Source organism: Rhincodon typus, chromosome 1 (genome assembly GCF_021869965.1).
Source record: "Rhincodon typus isolate 14 chromosome 1, sRhiTyp1.1, whole genome shotgun sequence".
Classification (NCBI taxonomy): Eukaryota; Metazoa; Chordata; class Chondrichthyes; order Orectolobiformes; family Rhincodontidae; genus Rhincodon; species Rhincodon typus.
In genome coordinates, this window is record NC_063332.1 from 104,621,591 (window position 1) to 104,639,778 (window position 18,188).

The 18,188-nt window shown below is 39.8% G+C and overlaps 1 protein-coding gene across 1 annotated transcript in view; it reads right to left on the reverse strand.

Annotated features, from left to right (window-relative positions):
* Positions 1 to 11,961, reverse strand: part of sec31a (SEC31 homolog A, COPII coat complex component) — an 89,606-nt gene extending 77,645 nt beyond the window's left edge. Inside the window, exons 1-2 of the mRNA XM_048603609.1 lie at positions 11,829 to 11,961; positions 1,725 to 1,817 (exon numbers count right to left, since the gene is read on the reverse strand). Of these exons, the coding sequence (XP_048459566.1) occupies positions 1,725 to 1,803 (79 nt within the window). The 5' untranslated portion in view covers positions 1,804 to 1,817; positions 11,829 to 11,961. The remainder of the gene's footprint in view (positions 1 to 1,724; positions 1,818 to 11,828) is intronic.
* Between the last annotated feature and the right edge of the window lie 6,227 nt (positions 11,962 to 18,188).

An 18,188-nucleotide genomic window follows, 5' to 3' on the forward strand; every position in this document is an offset into this window, starting at 1 on the left:
CCTTTCCCTAACAGCATAACAGGTATACCTGCACCCCAAAAACTGCAGCAATTCAAAAAGACAGCTCACTACCACCTTCTAAAGGGTAATTAGAGATGGGCAATGAATTGATAAAATATCTTTGATAGGGAGCATCAATGTTGCTTTGAACACAACTTAAACCTGAAGCGCACAAGACAGCCAACCATTGTTACAGCATTCAGGTTAAGTTTTTAACATCACGGCTTAAATGCTTTACCTCTGACTGCTCATTTAGAAAATTTCTTGATCGTCTTTTAACTAGCTGGGAATTATCATCAAAATAAATGAAACAAAGTATTTTGAAATTTCCAATTTTTGGTACGTCACTTTCTATAACTGCTGCAGTACCACAGGCAACTATATTCCATCTGTCTCCACAATGGCAAACCAGCTCAGTTTACTGTTTCAGAAAATACTCCACAATGTTGATCAAATAAATAAAGCACATATTGCGACTATAGCTCATCATTGCCCCGTCTGTCATTAAGATGCATCAAGCCTAAATCCACTTTCCAGTTCTTGAGTGTAACCCTTTAGGTTAAGACACTTCATGCACATATCCAAGTGATTTTTTAATCTGTAATCTATGGTTGTGCCACTACTACTCATTTGGGCAGTGAGTTCTAGACTCCAACCATCCAGCCAAAACAACAAGGTCCTGTACTGAGGAACACGAGAATGAAGAGCAGACCATCTGACACCTCAAACCTTCTTAACATTCGATCAGATCCCAGTTGATCTCACTGTGGCCTCAACTCCACTTTCCTGCCAATGCCCAAAATCCTGGACTCCCCAGTTAAAAACTCTATCTCCCAACCATAAGCTGCCCTGCTGTCTTAGAAAGAGAATTTCAAAGCCTATGAACCTCAGAAGAAATTCCTCTTCATCCATTCTTTCAATAGGAAACTCTTTAAACTCATTGCTCCACAATGGAAGATATCTTTTTACCACATAGCCTGTCAATTCCCCTCAGAACATTACATATCTCAATAGATTACCCCTCATTTTTCAAAAGCATAGGCCCAACCTGCTCAAAATTTCCCGAAGAACCACATACAGATTACAGCACAGAAAGACACCATTCAGCCCACATTGCAGCATCTGCTCCCTACCTGCAAGTTACAGCACTTCAGCTGCCGATCCAGTTGTCTTTTAAACAAGATTTTGCTTCAATCACCAAACCGGGCAGCAAATTCCAGACAACCATCATTTTCTGAGTGAAAAAACTTTTCCTCATGTCCTTTCTAATCCTCCTCGCAATCAAGTTAAATCTTAAAGACCACACCTTTACCCAAGGAATCAGCCTTCTGTGAACCACTTCCAAAAGGAGTCTCCTCAGTCTCCTTACCCTAAGGACATAAGACTCCAGCGACAGTCTCATTAACACCCTCAATAGTTGCAGCAAGACTTCCCTATATTTATATTCCATCCCCTTACAACAAAAGCCAACATTATTTTCTCTTCCTTATTACTTGCTGTACCTGAAGCTAACATTTTGAGATTCTGTACCAAGTGAACCCAGATCCCTCTAAATCTGCACTACACGTCTCCCATTTCCTTTCCATTGCAGCATTGATTCAGGCACATGTTTATGTAGATTGTTTCACATGGACAACTATACTCTTCTTCTAAGATGAGACGAAGATATTTGTATACCATTTGAATTTCTCTAAACATTAATCATTTGCCAGTAGTTTTCTTACCTGCAGCCAGGTAAATAGGGTGCTGTCGAGCTGGACTCCATGCTTGGATAGCAGTCCGATTGATTTCTTTAAGTTTCATCCTTGCTAGGTGAGCTGGGGAGTAAAGATACCAAATACATCAGTGCTGGGATGGACATAGAAGCATTAAGATAGGAACAGCAGTTACCTAAAATTGTTGAAAATGCGTCCTACAAGCACTAAACGTGTAGAGGCAGTTAGAAAAGTATCTTCACCTTTAAAATTGAGAAACCCAAGAGCCATTTTATAATGCAGTTCTATATCCGGGCTGGTGGTCATGCCAAGGACATAGAACAGACTATGAGGTAAACAGAGTCACAGGTAAACAGAATCATTACAGTGCAAAAGGAGGCAATTTGGTCCACCATGCTTACAGCAGTTCCATTAGCTAGTTCCAATTTCCTGCCTTTCTCCCCCCATGTCCCTGCACACCATTTCTACCTAAATAATCATCCAATGCCCTCTTGAATGCCTCAATTGGCCCCACCTCAGTCATATTTTTAAGCAGTGCATTCCATTCCCTAACTATTCGCTGTAAGAAAAAAGATTTTCTCACATCATCTTTGCTTCGTTTGCACATCACTTTAAATCATTGCCCTTTTTGTTCTTTTCTCACTTCACCAGTGAGAGCAGCATAGAATCACAGAATCCCTACTCTGAGGCCCACTGAGTCTGCACCAACACTCCGGAGAGAATCCCACCCAGACCCAGCTCCCCACCTTGTCCCATCACCCAAATTTACCCTGGCTAATCCACCTCATCTACACATCTTTGGACAGTGGGAGGAAACCAGAGCCCACAGAGGGAACCCATGCAGACATGGGGAGAACATGCAAACTCCACACAGACAGTCGCCCAATGCCGGTATCAAACCTGGATCCCTGGTACGGTGAGGCAGCAGTACTAACTACCGAGCCACTGTGCTGCCCTCCATATCTACTCTATCCAGCCCACTCATGATTTTGAAAATGGCCATCAGAAAAATGTTGCAGTTGAAAGACAGCCTACCAATTAAGCAAAATAATGAATGCACTTGAGAAAAATACTACAAAAAACAAAACAGTACTGAGGAAGGATCACCAGACCCGAAACGTTAACTCTGTTTTTTCCTTCACAGATGCTGCCAGACCTGCTGAGCTTTTCTAGCAACTTTGTTTTTGTTCCTGACTTACAGCACCTGCAGTTCTTTCGGTTTTTATTGAGAAAAATACTAGTTGTTTAAGGTTTTCGGGGTGCTTGGAGCCTTCCTGCATCTTGCCCAGATGATCAGATTTGTCCCGTGTGTGGACCTAAACAGTGACCAACAGCAAATGGCCTAACAGACCATAAGACATAAGCACTGAAGTAGGCCATTCTGCCCATCGAGTCATCTCTGCCATTCAATGAGATCATAGCTTATTTGATAATCCTCAACTTCACTTTCTTGCTTTATCCCCTTAACCTTGATTTACCTTCTGATTAAAATTCTGTTATCTCAGCCTTGAATATACCTAACAGCCCAACTGAGATAACAAGAACTGCAGATGCTTGAGTCAGAATCAATACAGTGTGGAGCTGGAGGAACACAGGAGGTCAGGCAGCAACAGCACAGCAGGGAAGTTAACGCTTCAGGTTGGGCCCTTCATCAGGACCCAGCCTTGTTAGCCCTCCGGTAAAGAATTCCACAGATGCACCACTTTCTAGGAGAAGAAATTTTTCCTGATCCCTGTGTTCCTCGGGTCCTATACTTTCCTAAAAGGGCAAACAACCTCTCCACATCTATTTTGTCAAGTTGCCTAATTTTGTTCTCTTCAATGATCAGGATAACTGGCTCCACATGGCTTTGGGGGCACACAGTACCTGTCCATAGAATTAAAGCTACAAGTGTTTATTTGTACAACTGTAATCCATGAGAAGCTAAAGAACTGCAACACCTGTTATTTGTGAAATCAGAAATGATTTGCTCTAATTGATTATTAAACTCTCTTTATACCATGGGGTCAGAAACCTATTCAACTGAAAGAAAAAAAATAGGTTGGTTCTGAATTTATAGAAAGTTTATAAATAATTTGTACCATTGAGATCATGTCAAAATTGAGCATTTGCTTTATTTGTAATTTTTAAGCTAAGATTCTTGTATGTTTCAAGGTTGCCTCTCATTCTTTATATTCCAATGAGTACAGGCCCAATCTACTCAACCTCTCCTCATGAGAGGATCCCTCTATACCCAGGAGCAATCTAACAAACATCCTCCAGACTGCATCTAATGAAATTATATCCTTCCTCAGGAATGGGAAACTATCCACAGCTATGGCATAACTAGTGTCTTTCTTAGTTTTAGCAAGACATCCCTATTTTCATAATCCATTCTCTTTGAAATTAACGCCAACCTTCCATTTGCCTTCACTAGTACCTGCTTATCTTGAATGCTAGCTTTTTGTAATTTATGCAAAGGACTCCCAAATCTTTCTGTTCTGTATCTTCCTGCAGTCTTTCTCCACTTAAATAATATTCAGCTCCTCTATTCTTCCTGTCAAAAGGCATAACGTCCAGAATTATATCCCATTCTGCCAACTTTTGTCCAATCATTTAACCTATGTCCCTCTGCAATCCTGAAGGCATGAGACATCCAAGCATTAATATCACCCACAAAACTGTCAGTGAGACTCCTCAAACAATCACTGGGTGCAGTAGTTACACAGTCATGTTCAATCACACTAAACTACTTCTCCCAGGTACAGCAAACTCAGGATAATATATAATATTCAATAAAAATTTTAAAATGTTTATTTTACAAAAAAGTTTACATGCTCAGCAAAGTGGATGCTCTTGCCCACATTTTTCAGTAAAGGAAGAGAACAAGTTCAGCCCAAGCTACCTTAAGCTCACCCAATGAAGTTTACAGAAGTGTCATTAATACCAGGAAAAGTCACTAGTTCACCTCCCCGCATATAGAAGGATCTCAGAAGAAGCAGAAAATAAAATACCAAAATGGGAGGAAGAAACTTAATTCTTTTTTTAAAAAAAGTCCTGCCGTTTATTACTAAATTCAAGAAATGTTATCAAAAATACATTAAATAAAGAAATTGATTGCCAAAATTGTTTTTTTTTTATTACATGCAGAGAACACCGAAGTACATCCAAACAAAAAAAGCACCAATCAGCAAAATCCCAGGACTTCACTGCCTGCCAAATAAATACCATGGTGACCAGCCACTTTAACTTACACCTCAACAATCATTAAGAAGCAAGTTGACTCCAACAGATCACTTTGACGATAGCTGACGTAGATAGATAACATTGCTACAGAGAATAATGCAGTCAATCAGCAATATTTCAGTGCACACCCCAATGACGTATTTCAGCGGAAACACTCAAAGAATTTTTTCAATGTTAAAATAATCAATAAGAATTGAAGACAAGATATGTTCAATTGTTAGCAATTCTCCTTATGAAAAGGAGTTACAATGCACACGTGCAAATTATGAGCTGAAGAAATAACTAAATTAAACTCATGACATTAGTTTGATAAGTTTACACTCCTCATCTACATATACACGCACAAAGACACACCCAGATTTTTAATCTGACAGATACAATTAAGAGGAGCAATAGGAGTTTTCACTAAACTGCTTCAAACTTTTGGGCCTTAAGGAAATCAGGTAATGATGCTTACACAAATAAAAATCAATAGAAAATACAGAAGATGGACTAATACAAAGAAATTAGTGGATAGGCAATTAAGAAAAAAGATAGCAATTTTGGTAACACAGATATCTCATTCCAGATAATTATACATTGCAGATATAATGGGCCCAATGTTAACTCTAGGTCTGATTTTAACTAATTACACAATAAAGTTCGATAACTGAACTGTTTACCAGACAGGAAAATGGCTCTTTCCCCTAAAGCTAAAATTCCACTTAGCAGCAAAAGCAGGGAAAGTACTGATCAAATTTCAATAATCTTATTTAAAATTACTTTTATGAGCAAACTTCAGAACTGGGAGATAATTGAGCAGTTTGTTTCAGGAAAGACAGAGCTTTCCTCTGACTTGCGTTATTTCTGGTTCTGCATTTTCCCTCATTCTTAGATTACTCCCCACCCCATTAGGGCAATGTCACCAAGTTTTAAGAGTTAAACTCCACAACTTTGCTTTCACGCATGGGATTTGAACCACAATGGCAAGGCCAGCATTAATTGCTTATCCTTAATTGCCCTTAAGGTAGTGGTGGTGAGCCAGCTTTTTGAATAATTGAAGTGTACCTAGTATAAATATGGCAAAAATGGTATTGGGATTTTGACCCAGTTGCAGTGAAAAGACAGCAATGTATTTACAAATCGGGATGGTGTTGTGTCATTGAGGGGAATTTGGAGGCAGTGTTCCCATGCAGATGCTACCCTTGTTCCTTTCAGTGGTACAAGTCATCAGTCCATTTGTTGTTTAATCTCTCCTGCCTAACATCCAAATGCAGGCTTTCTTTTTGTTCTTTTCTCCTCACCAACTTTCTCTGCCTCTACACTTTGTTAAAAACTGTAAAATTAACTTATTGCCAATTATTTCTCATGAAAGGACATGGTCCTCAAACATTAACACTTTCCTTCACCACAGTGCTGCCTGACCTCTTAAGTATTTCAAGCATTTTCTTTCAGCCAAAATTTCCTTGTCACCATATTCCTACTCACACAGATTCTTTACAAAACAGCAAGACAAATAATTAAACAAAATACAGGATGAGCAAAATTGATGATGAGTGGAAATGGGGAGACATGGAGCTCCAATTTATGAATTCCATGATGGTGGGACTAGTGTGTGATAAAGATAGGATGGAAAAATAATTAAATCTGAAAAATCATACACTTAGCAAAAATCACAAAGCTGTTTCTGATTGAGGGTATGCTGTTGTTAACAGTGGTTGTATTACGAATGACAACCTGCTGATCAAGAACAAACTAACCTCAAGGGCCAACACATGATTACTGTGGATCATGCAATCTGCTATCAAGTTATTCATGACATGTTAAGGCCCACCTCGAGTTTGCTGAACATATCAATGGAGTTACATTGAGACACAAAGTAACACAAATGACACACTAGCTCAGTGTCAAACTCTTTCTTCATGCTCAAGCCCAGATTGTAAGTTTCACCGACTAGTCAACCACCATTCAAGACAGCAAGCTCAATCCCAGCAAAGCCTGATCATTTGACACCCAAAGTATGCAATAACCAGCATCAGGGAATCATAGAACGAAAAATGCACAGGAGTCCATTCAGCCCATCGTGTTTTTGCAATTTAGCCTGAATCAATGGTTAGCAATTTGAAATGGACCAATGGCAGATATTTCTTTTCTGATTCTGGGCTGTTCAGGCCAACTGTAGTGTTGTTAGTGCTGGCTCAGCTGAAATAAGCACAAACCAAGATTAAAACTTAGACTAAACATACTAACAGGGATAAAAGGAGAAATCATACCTGCTCCATTAAAGCAGTAGTCTATTTCTTGTTTCATACCATGTTAACATTAACACATATGGTGGGAGATGTGAGAGGGATATGCAAATGTAAGTTACCAAATGCTCTGATACGCACACAGAAAACGTTTCCACATACAGACAACATTCCTTTTCCAAAAAAAAAATTCTCTACCTTGGCATCTGCTAACTGTCCTTGTTATTGAGCAATGAGATTGTAAGGAAATATAGTGTGATGTTAATTTTCCTGTACAACTGTGGAGAAATGTTAGCTATCTATGATAGCCATTACCTTCTTTCATATTACTGCACAATTATACAATTAAGGGGCGAACACATGAAAATATGAAATGTTAATATAGATCTAATCCATGTATGAATTTTACAATAAAGTTAAGCCAATTCATAAAGTTATGTATTTTGCCCTCTTCATAAACCTCGATTTTTCAAAAGAATTCTTGGAAAATTGAATAAACTGTGCTGATTCTAGTTGAAATCTGGCGGTTCCTGAGACACGTGTATTTTTGTTAGATATGGGCCAGTTGTAATCAATTCATAGTTAAGAGAAAACGACTGCCCTCAGCTGTTGCTATGGTCACCTTAACAAGCTCTAACACATTAACACTTACAAACTAAGCAAAGATTGATGCTTGATTCAGAACTTCTGCACAGCCACAGAAATTAGAAGCAATTTGGTACAGTGAAATTTTTGGTTTCTAAATACTAGACTGCTAATCCGTAAGTTTCTTTCCTGAATTAATTTTAACTTGGTGGAGTAGCAGCATGATAGCTACTCCCTGGCTCCCTTAAACCAGTGAGCACAAGGCAGGTGAATAAGCCAAAAAAAGCTAAAAGTCAGAAGTTTCACAACTTTATTCTACTTCTGCACAAAAAATGGATAATCAGAACACACTTCAGCTGAAAACTTAATTTTTTTTTGCAACTCAATGTGCAATTTTGCCATAGGCTTTGCAATAGGCACCACTAAGCAATTGCACCAAGTTGCCAAAAGAAGTATACATTTAATTAATTTTCAAGGATGTACAAAGGAAAAGGAAGCAATAAAATAACTTTGCATCTTTATTCCCATCTCCCTAAATTACAATCTGACTGGCTCTTTGCAAATATGCCATTGTGTATTTAGCTACTCCCAACTGGAGTCTGTGTGTTTTGCCTCTGGTTCCGATTCTCCCAGTCACAAAAAGCCTTGTCTCCACATCCAATCCTGGGAGATCACCACATGACTAATTACATAACCGACCTTGCACACATGGCAATTTGTGACATGCTACAGCACTGCTGCATAGCTAGCCTCTGAAAAAAATAGATCGCAAGTTAACGAAAACTACAAGATCTCCACGACAGATATGGTAGCACACGGACTGAACCATTCTAATATTCTTGTCCAAAATTGCTTCTTTTATCCTCAAAGAAATATCACGCCTGACCGCAGACAAACCTAGCTGATTATTTGGCAGTGTTCACTGTTTATTTTGCTTGCTGTATTGTCCGATTTCATTTTCTGATGACGTGAAGATATGCAATATTGTAAGCAGTGTCGACAGAGGCCTAGATACACAGATTATCAAAATATCATGAATCAAACAAAAACAATATTCAAAGGCTAATGGAATGCTGAGCCTTTATATCTAGCAAACTAGAATACAAGGGAATGGGCATCACGTTTCAGCTATAGAAAGATCTAGTTAGACCACACCTGAAGTACCAGGAGCTGTTCTGGGCACTACACCTTCAGAAGGATACTCTCGTCTTGGAAGTAATAGAATGTAGACAGACCAGAATGATACCTGGACTCTAGGGTTCTTTTATCAGGAGGTATTACACAACTAGGGTTGTGTAAATGCCTAGGGAATTTAGAAAGTTAAGGGACGATTTAATCAAATTTATATATTTAATAATATCTCAAATAATAAGTCCATAAACATGAATTATTGTCCGTGGATGAACAGTCTGAGTCTAGGAAACATAGCCTAATAATTACAGCCAAACAGGTTAAATAAAGATAAATAGTTAGGAAGTCTAGAACCAAGGGGCATAGTCTGAGAATTAGGGTCAGACCATTCAGGAGAGATGTCAGGAAGCACCTCTACACACAAAGGGTGGTAGAGTTTTGGAACTCTCTCCCACAAACAGCAGTGCATGCTGGATCAGTTGTTAATTTTATATCTGAGATAGATAAACTTTTGTTCAGCAAATATATTATGGTAAAGGGGGCAAAGGAGTTAGACTGCAGATCAGTCTTGATCTCATTGAATGGTGAAGCAGGCTGAATGGCCTACTCCTGTTCCCGTGTTCCTTTTGGAATCGAAATTTGGAAACAGTTGTGTGAGCACGCACACACACATACATACATAAATAATATAGTAGGCGATTGGAATGTTCTCCCACAAATGGCAAATGATGCTAGATAAGTGTAAATTTTGAATGTGAGGTTTCTAGATTTCTGATAACCAAGAACGTTAAGAGGCATGGGACAAAGGTGGGTATATGGAGCTTAGGCACAGATCAGCCTCGATCACACCGAATGCTGGAAGAAGCTGGACAGGCTAAATATCTTGGATAGAGTTGTATCAGAGATAGTAGGAATTGCAGATGCTGGAAAATCCTAGACAACAAGGTGCAGAGCTGGATGAACACAGCAGGCCAAGCAGCATCAGATTTTCTGATGAAGGGTCTAGGCCCGAAACGTCAGCCCTCCTGCTCCTATGATGCTGCTTGGCCTGCTGTGTTCATCCAGCTCTGCACCTTGTTGTCTAGGCTAAATATCTTAGTGTGATTCCTCATGTCCTGTGTTCCCCATATTAATGAATGCAAGTAAAGATTAAAATTGTTTAATTATGGTAGGACCAATTATCACTTAGGAAAAAAGTACAATTGTCTCATAATTTCCTTGAAAAATAACAGCGGTCCTCTCAAACATATTTCTGATAAGTAAATCGACTGCTTAAAAAAACAAGCCAATGGTGTACTTAAAAGTGTTAATCCATGTGCTCAATTACTGGAGTGGGTCTCAAATAAACAATCTCTGACTCAGAATAAAAGTGCCATCAAAAGGGCTAAGCACCAGCGGGTATAACCTCAAAGCTGCCAGTGATCTGTCTTCTAATTCATCAATAAACAAACAATCAGACCCAAGCTGATTGAACTCCCATAGATAGAGAAGTCCAAGAATGATCTTTGAAAGAATAGAATTAAAAACAACATTATCTGTCCTAGTAATAAATGGCTAGCCCAAGACTCAATCAGAAGTACCAAGCTGGAGAGTCTTGGATGGAAGTCCAGGCTCTTTCCACCACTTGTCCCCTTACTCTCCAGTCTCAACAGCAATCACAATGAACTAGAGCTGACAAATGGATCAGTACACTTGAAATGTACTGTAACAGGTCCAGTATAAATATGCACACTTTTCTTCCTATGTTCTTAAGGCAAATGAGGAGATTTCAAGCAATTAAAAGGTTGCTGTAAGTAACTTTCATTGAAGTGAAACATGCAATATGCCCTCCATCATGTTCTACTGTTGACCTGTCAAATCATCGCACTTATTTACCATGGGGAAGAGAAGGGGAGAGAAACCCACTTTTTTTAAGAGCACCTTTCTCATATACTTTACAAGCGGGGCAGCACTTTTTTGAAGCATAATTGCTGTTGTGATGTAGGAGAAGCAGCAGCCAATTTGTATACAGCAAGCTAATGATAACGCAGGTAATATGTTTTTTTTAATATGCTGACTGAAGGATAAACATTGGCGGAGACACCAGGGGATAAATCCCATGCTCTTCTTCAAAATAATACCATGATCTTTTGAGTCCGCCTGAGAGCATAGACAGGACCTGGGCCTGACATCTGATTTGAGACAACACCTCTGACAGTGCAGCACTGCAGTACCAGTCCCAGTATTAGATGTTCCAAGTCTTTAGAGTGCAGCTGAAATCCACAGACTTTTGACTGAGAGGCGAGATGGGTAGTAGCTGAGCTGGGACCTGACTCCAGGATTTGAGATGCAAAAGGTGCAAGTTTTGAAAGTCTCCCCGCACCCCACTGCATTTTCACGGCTGGTCAGAAATAGTATTATTTGGAAAAAGGGAGGGAGAACCCGGCCACGATCCATCGGTGATCGAAAAAGGCAGCAAAATGATGTGGAACAGTATTCACCAGGAAACCCCAGGATTGGAAAGAGGGGGAACTGGGCCGCCCTGATAGTGACAGTGAGTGGATACAGTGAGTGACCCCACTGGTGATACAACGTTGACACAGTGTTTCAATGTAAACAGAAAGAAACATTGAAGCCAGCAGACAGACTGCGAGGATCGGGGAAAGCGGAAAGTTGGATCTGGCTACAATTTTTTTTTAAAAAAGAGAAAAAAAGCAGAGAAACGAGTGAAATTTCAGGGCCCGCCACCAGGACTCAAGTCAAATCAAACCCCATTTAAAAGGAATCTCCAACCCTCCTCCTCCTGCCCCCTTCCGAGCGGCCCTGCCGATCCCTGCGCTTCCTCAGCTGGGAGAGATTTCACAGGGAGCCGGGGCCCGCAGGAGGAGCAACCTCCGACAGAGCAGCCCCCGGTTCACCCCCCGGGGTTTCAGGCACTCGCCCCCGCCCCGAGCTCACGGTTTACCTCCGGCTCTGCCTGTAGCTCCCGGGCCGCCGGTGCTTCAAGTCCACGTCTCCACCAACGTGGCAGCCGGAGCAGATTGGACCGACCCAGCTCCACTTCCGCTTCCTCGGAGTGCAAAGTCCGCCCAGTATCAGGCAGTGAGAGGGAGAGCAGATCCTGCGGGTTACACAAGAAGGAAGGAGGCAGGACCTGAGGGAGAACGAAGCAAAGCAGCAGCTAGAAGCATCCGCACATCCACTGGGCACACACGAGTGCAACCCACAGTAACACAGGCACTGCGCTATACTTAACCATATCACAGTCATCGAGCAATCACACCGTTGGATCAATGAACCATTCTGTACACTCCAAAAAAAGGTGAACGGCTACATTTGAACAATTGTATGAGTGTCCAAAAGATATCCTCAACAACCTGAAAGATCATCGACCTGCGTTGTTGACTGTCTGTCTGTCTTTCTCTCTCTACAGTTACTGCCTGATGTGCTGAGCATTTTTAACATTTTCTGTTTTGAAGTTGGTTTTTGTATTTGAAAGCAGAAAGTGCTGGAGAAGGTCAGTGGTCTTGAAGCACCTGTGGTGAGAAAAACACAGTTAATGGGTCGAGTCTATTGTGACTTTTAAGAACTGAAAGGAGTTAGAACATTTGGGGTGTTTTTATGCTGTAGACAGACGTGCAATCTGTTCCACTCGCTGCACTCCCCCCTTTGTCTACAACATAGAATATGCTATTTTCAACCACTTTCAGTTTTTAACAGTCATAACTGACCCTAAACCTTAACTATTTTCTCCTCCACAAATGCTGAAAGACCTGCTGATTTTTCTCCAGCACCTCTTGTTTTTATTTCAGATTTCCAGCGTCCATAATATTTTTTTTTATGAAAAGTGTTCTGCTCTCTTGCGTTGGCATTTTGCCCCTATTTTCTGAAATGAATAAATAACCAGAAATAGTTCTTACATAGTTTCCTGACTTAAATTGTAGTAGCTCTTATCACGCTACTCATTCATAATCTGGTAAAATACCACAGACCCAAAACATTTTGCTTTCACAGGAGCAGGCAATTCTCATCCCAGTCCTGATGGCCAATAAACTCTGGCAACGCCCACATCTAAGGAACTTTTTTTTAAAAAAAAACCCGCAATGGCATAAATATAAAATCGTCTCAATTCAGCACATTTAATCCTTATCAATGAACCACCCTAAACCATTAGCTAGCTTAGCAATAAGGGAACAGTCTTGTTGTCACTGCCAGTTTGTAAGCTTTTAAAAAAATATTTGTAATGTAATCTTATTTGACTGTACTGTGGGCAAGTCTTCCTAATCAAACAAAATCAGAGGTACTATATGCACCAAAGCTGTCGCATGTATTGTATCCTAACCAGTAAAACTGCAAACAATCGGAAATTGAAGTGATTATCTTGTGAGGAGACACTGGGAGCAGCTTAGGTCTATATTCACAAGTATTTAGAAGCTTGAGAGGAAATCTAATTGACGTATATAAGATATTAAAAAGGATTGACAAAGTAGACATAGAGGGGATATTTCCCCTTGTGGGGCAGTATAGAATGAGAGGTCATAGTTTTAGGCTATAGGGTGGCAATTTAAAACAGATGGGGAGAATTACTTCTCTCAAATGATCATGAAACTTTGGAATTCACTACCTCAGAGTGCAGTAGATGTCAGGACAATGAAGAAATTTAAGGAGGAGATAGATTTTTGGTTAATGTCTGGTTTGATCAATCATATCTTTTTATTTACCATGGTGTTCTTTCACTAAAACATAAGCACACAAGGCTGCAGATTGAGTTTCAATGATAAAACACAAGTTTATTGCACAAAATAAAATAAAATAAAACAAACCAAGTTAACTACATATAACCCAGAATTATTGTTTTAGAGCTTGCATTTTAAACTACTGGAAAATGGGTCTTAGCCTTTTTGCGTGTGTAGGTGCTTAATAATTAATTAGGCCAGTCTTTCAGAACCATGACTTTAAAACTAGTATGTGTCAGAAAGAGCAGAAACTGGTTTTGAAAAATTTTGAATCCTATCTATTCCTCAACACCATCACTTTTTAGTACACAAAATCCAAATACATCTTCCTTCCCACTCCAATCTTTGACGATTGCTTCTCAGTTTTGCTTCTGTGAGCTGTGAAGATTTCTTACGTGAATCCTCACAGAACTGTGGTGTGGAGGTGCCGGTGTTGGACTGGGGTGGACAAGGTCAGAAATCACATGATACCAGGTTATAGTCCAACAGGTTTTTTGAAAACACAAGCTTTCGGAGCGTCAGTCCTTCTTCAGGTGTTAGTCAACTATCCTAAATAATCTCCTTCTTGTGGAGAGACAGTACTTGTTTCTGATCTTAGTCAGGTCTCCTTTGAGCTGAACCCAAAAGCTTTTGAACAAAATTAGAAAAGATTTGTGCAGCTCCTGCTATTTCTGACACATTCTGGTTTAAAGTCATGGTTCTGTAAGGCTGACTTAATGAATTATTAAATACCTTCACAAAAAAAGACCAACACACATATATCATAGAATCCCTACAGTGTGGAAACAGGCTCTTTGGCCCAATAAGGCCACACCAAACCTCAGAGAATCCCACCCAGACCCATCCCCCTAATCTACACCTCCCTGAACACTGTGGACAATTTAGCATGGCCAATCCACCTAACCTGCACATCTTTGGACTGTGGGAGGAAACCAGAGCACCCAGAGGAAACCCACACAGACAATTTGCAAACCCCACAAAGATGGTCACCTGAGGGTAGAGTTGAACCTAGGTCCCTAGTGCTGTGAGGCAGCTGTGCTAACCACTGTGCCACCATGCTGCCCTAGCAACTATGTCATTTTAAACTATGACATTAGTTTAAAATGGAAGCTCTAAAACAATGATATAAATATACATACAGATATAAATCATGCAAGTCATCATATCTACCCCAAAGAAAAGTTAAAATTTATCATTAAGAAGCAGTTTTATTTCCCAACAAAAATTCTTTTTATCACTGTTTCTCTATATAATATTAACAGTAATATTATATTGACATAAAACTTGGGATGAAATTGTGATGCAACCATACTTACATAAGTCAATTTGCATCACAGCACTCAGTTTCTTCCCTATACTTTTGACAAAACATCAACTATAACATTTTAAAAACCGAAAGAACTGTGGATGCTATAAATCAGAAACAAAAACACAAATAGCTGGAAAATAGCAGGTCTGGCAGCATCTGTGGAGAAAAATCAGAGTTAACGTTTTAGGTCGAGTGACCCTTCCTCAGGACTAGAAAGCAAAACAAATAAAACATCAACTATAACATTTTCTTTTCCAGGCACAAATCTTAAGCTCCACCAAAACAACCATAAGCTCTTGACACTGCAGTTCTTAAAAAAACATTGAAGGTTTATGATTTGTGTAAATAACAGGTTCTTTCATATGATGTAAATTTCAAAATGATGTATACCCAATATAAGCCACAATATCTCCTTCCCTATTGTTGAATATTTCTGTTGATTTGTGGTCAATTTCTTTGCCATTCAATCCCCATCACATAACGTTGTTGTAAAATTGTACCCATACGAAAGTTTTGCATTTTTTCCTGGGCATGGAAAAAATATCAAAATAGCCCTGACTTGCTAGATGCTACTTGGCCTTGTCCTTCTTTGTAGCCTAAGTCATTCATTTTTGCTTTTGTAAATTCCCTCTTAGCCAGAATTATACCCAATTGTTCTTTGCAGCTGATGAAACAATCCTGTAACATGGTGTAAATATTCTTCCCAGGTTTGGCTGCAAACAAACATGTTGTTGATGTAAGTCACGCAGTTATATAGTAATTCAATGACTTTATTGGTCAATATTGTAATGTTCCTCCTCTTATTTTTCATTCCAAAAGGCATGATTTTACTTTAAGTAAAATCCATCCAGCTGACTTTTCTTTGTTTCTATTGGTCAATTGAACTTGCCAATACCCTTTTAGCAAGTAAACTTTGGTGACGAATCACACATGTCCAATTGTTTCAATGCAGTCTTCCAGTTGTGAAATAGCATGAGTCCACTTTCACTTAATTTTCATGTTAACTTTGCAATAATCAATACAGCATCTTTGTGACCCATTCAGTTTCAGCACCATCATGACTGGGGAGCTCCAACTGCTATGATTCAAATCAATACTGTCATTGTCTATCATAAACTTAATATCTTCCCTCACATGAGCGAAATGATCAGGATTAACTCACTAAGTTTGTTTTGTAGATAACACAACTCTACATTAACATTATGAAACAGTCAATGATTTCCTGGCTTCTTCACACAAATTGACTCATTATATTGTAATGGCCTTTTAAGTCACTTCAATTGTTTTCAGGAAGATAAAATATTATGCTATATAATATTTTACATTTTTAAATATTTATTTAAGACAGACTTGAAGGAAAAGGCAGGTAACTATAGACCGGTGAGACTTACATCAGAGGTGGGTAAGTTGTTGTAGGGGTTTCTGAGGGACAGGATTTACATGCATTTGGAAAGACAAGGATTAATTAGGAATAGTCAACTTGGCTTTGTGTGTGGGAAATTGTGTCTCACTAACTTGATTGAGTTTTTTGAAGAAGTGACAAAGAAGATTGATGAAGGCAGAGTGGTTGATGTTGTCTGAATGGACTTCAGAAAGCATTTGACAAGGTTCTGCATTGTAGACTAGTTAGTAAGGTTAGATCTCATGGAATCCAGGGGGAGATAGCCAATTGGATACAAAGTTGGCTTGGAGATAGGAGACAGAGGGTGGTGTTTTTCAGACTGGAGGCCTGTGACCAGCGGTGTGCCATAAGGCTCAGTGCTTTGTCCACTGCTTTTTGTCATTTATATAAATGATTCAGATGTGAATATAGGAGGCATGGTTAGTAAGTTTGCAGTTGACAGCAAAATAGGTGTAGATTATCTCAGAGTACGGCAGGATCTTAATCAGGTGGACCAATGGGCTGAGGAGTAGCAGATGGAGTTTAATTTAGATAAATGTGAGGTGCTGCATTTTGGTAAGGCAAACCAGGGCAGGATTTGTACAATTAATGGTAGGGCGCTGGGGAGTGTTGCCGCACAAAGAGACCTAAGGATACAGGTGCATAGTTCCTTGAAAGTGGAGTCACAGGTAGATAGTATAGTGAACAAGACATTTGGCACGCTTGCCTTCATTGGTCAGAACATTGAATAAAGGAATTGGGACATCATTTTGCAACTATGCAGGGCATTGGTGAGGTCACTTTTACAATGTGTACAATTCTGGTTGCCCTTCTATTGGAAGGATGTTGTTAAACTTGAGAGGGTGCAGGAAAGATTTACAAGGATATTGCTGGGACTGGAGGGTTTGAACTATAGGGAGAGGCTGAATAGGCTGGGACTATTTTCCCTGGAGCGTCAGAGGCTGAGGGGTAACCTTATAGAGGTTGATAAAATCATGAGGAACATGGATAGGGTGAATAGCCAAGGTGTTTTTTCTAGGGTAGGGGAGTCCAAAACTAGAAGGTGAGAGCTGCAGATTTAAAAAGGACCTGAGGGGTAACTTTCTCGCACAGTGTGGTGCATGTATGCAATGAACTGCCGGAGGAAGTGGTGGAGGCTGGTACAATTGCAATATTTAAAAGGCATCTGGATGGGTACATGAATCGGAAGGGTTTAGAGGGAAATGGGCTGAATAATGGCAAATGGGACTAGGTCAAATTGGGATGTCTGGTCGGCACAGAGGAGTCAGACCAAAGAGTCTGAGATAGCAAGGTGTAGAGCTGGATGAACACAGCAGGCCAAGCAGCATCAGAAGAGTAGGAAGGCTGACGTTTCAGTCTGTTTCCTTGCTGTATGACTCTGTAAATGCCACCTTATCATCTAATCTGACTGTTTGAGGATCAACATTTGAATTTTCAAGTTCTGATTCTGACTTGACCAGGTAGATGTTGAAACAATGTTTTGCCTTGTGGGAGAATGCAGAACCAGGGTCATACTTTAAAAATAAGGGGGCGCCCATTTAAAATGGAGATGTAGAACTTTTTTCTCTCAGAGTGTGGTGAGTCTCTGAAATTCTCTTCCTCAAAAGGGAGTGGATGCAGAATCTTTAAAAAAAATTTAAGACAGAGGTTGATAGATTCTTGATTACCAAGGGAATGAAAGATTATTGGGAATATGCAGGATAGTAGAGTTGAGGCTAAAATCAGATCAGCCATGATCTTATTAAATGGTGGAGCATTCTCAAAAGGGCCAAGAAGCCTACTGTTGTTCTTTGATGTACATTCATATCTTCTCCAGTTTTTCTGACACTCGCTAAGTCTTTCACTACAGCTAACACATTTTTATCCTAATTATCATCC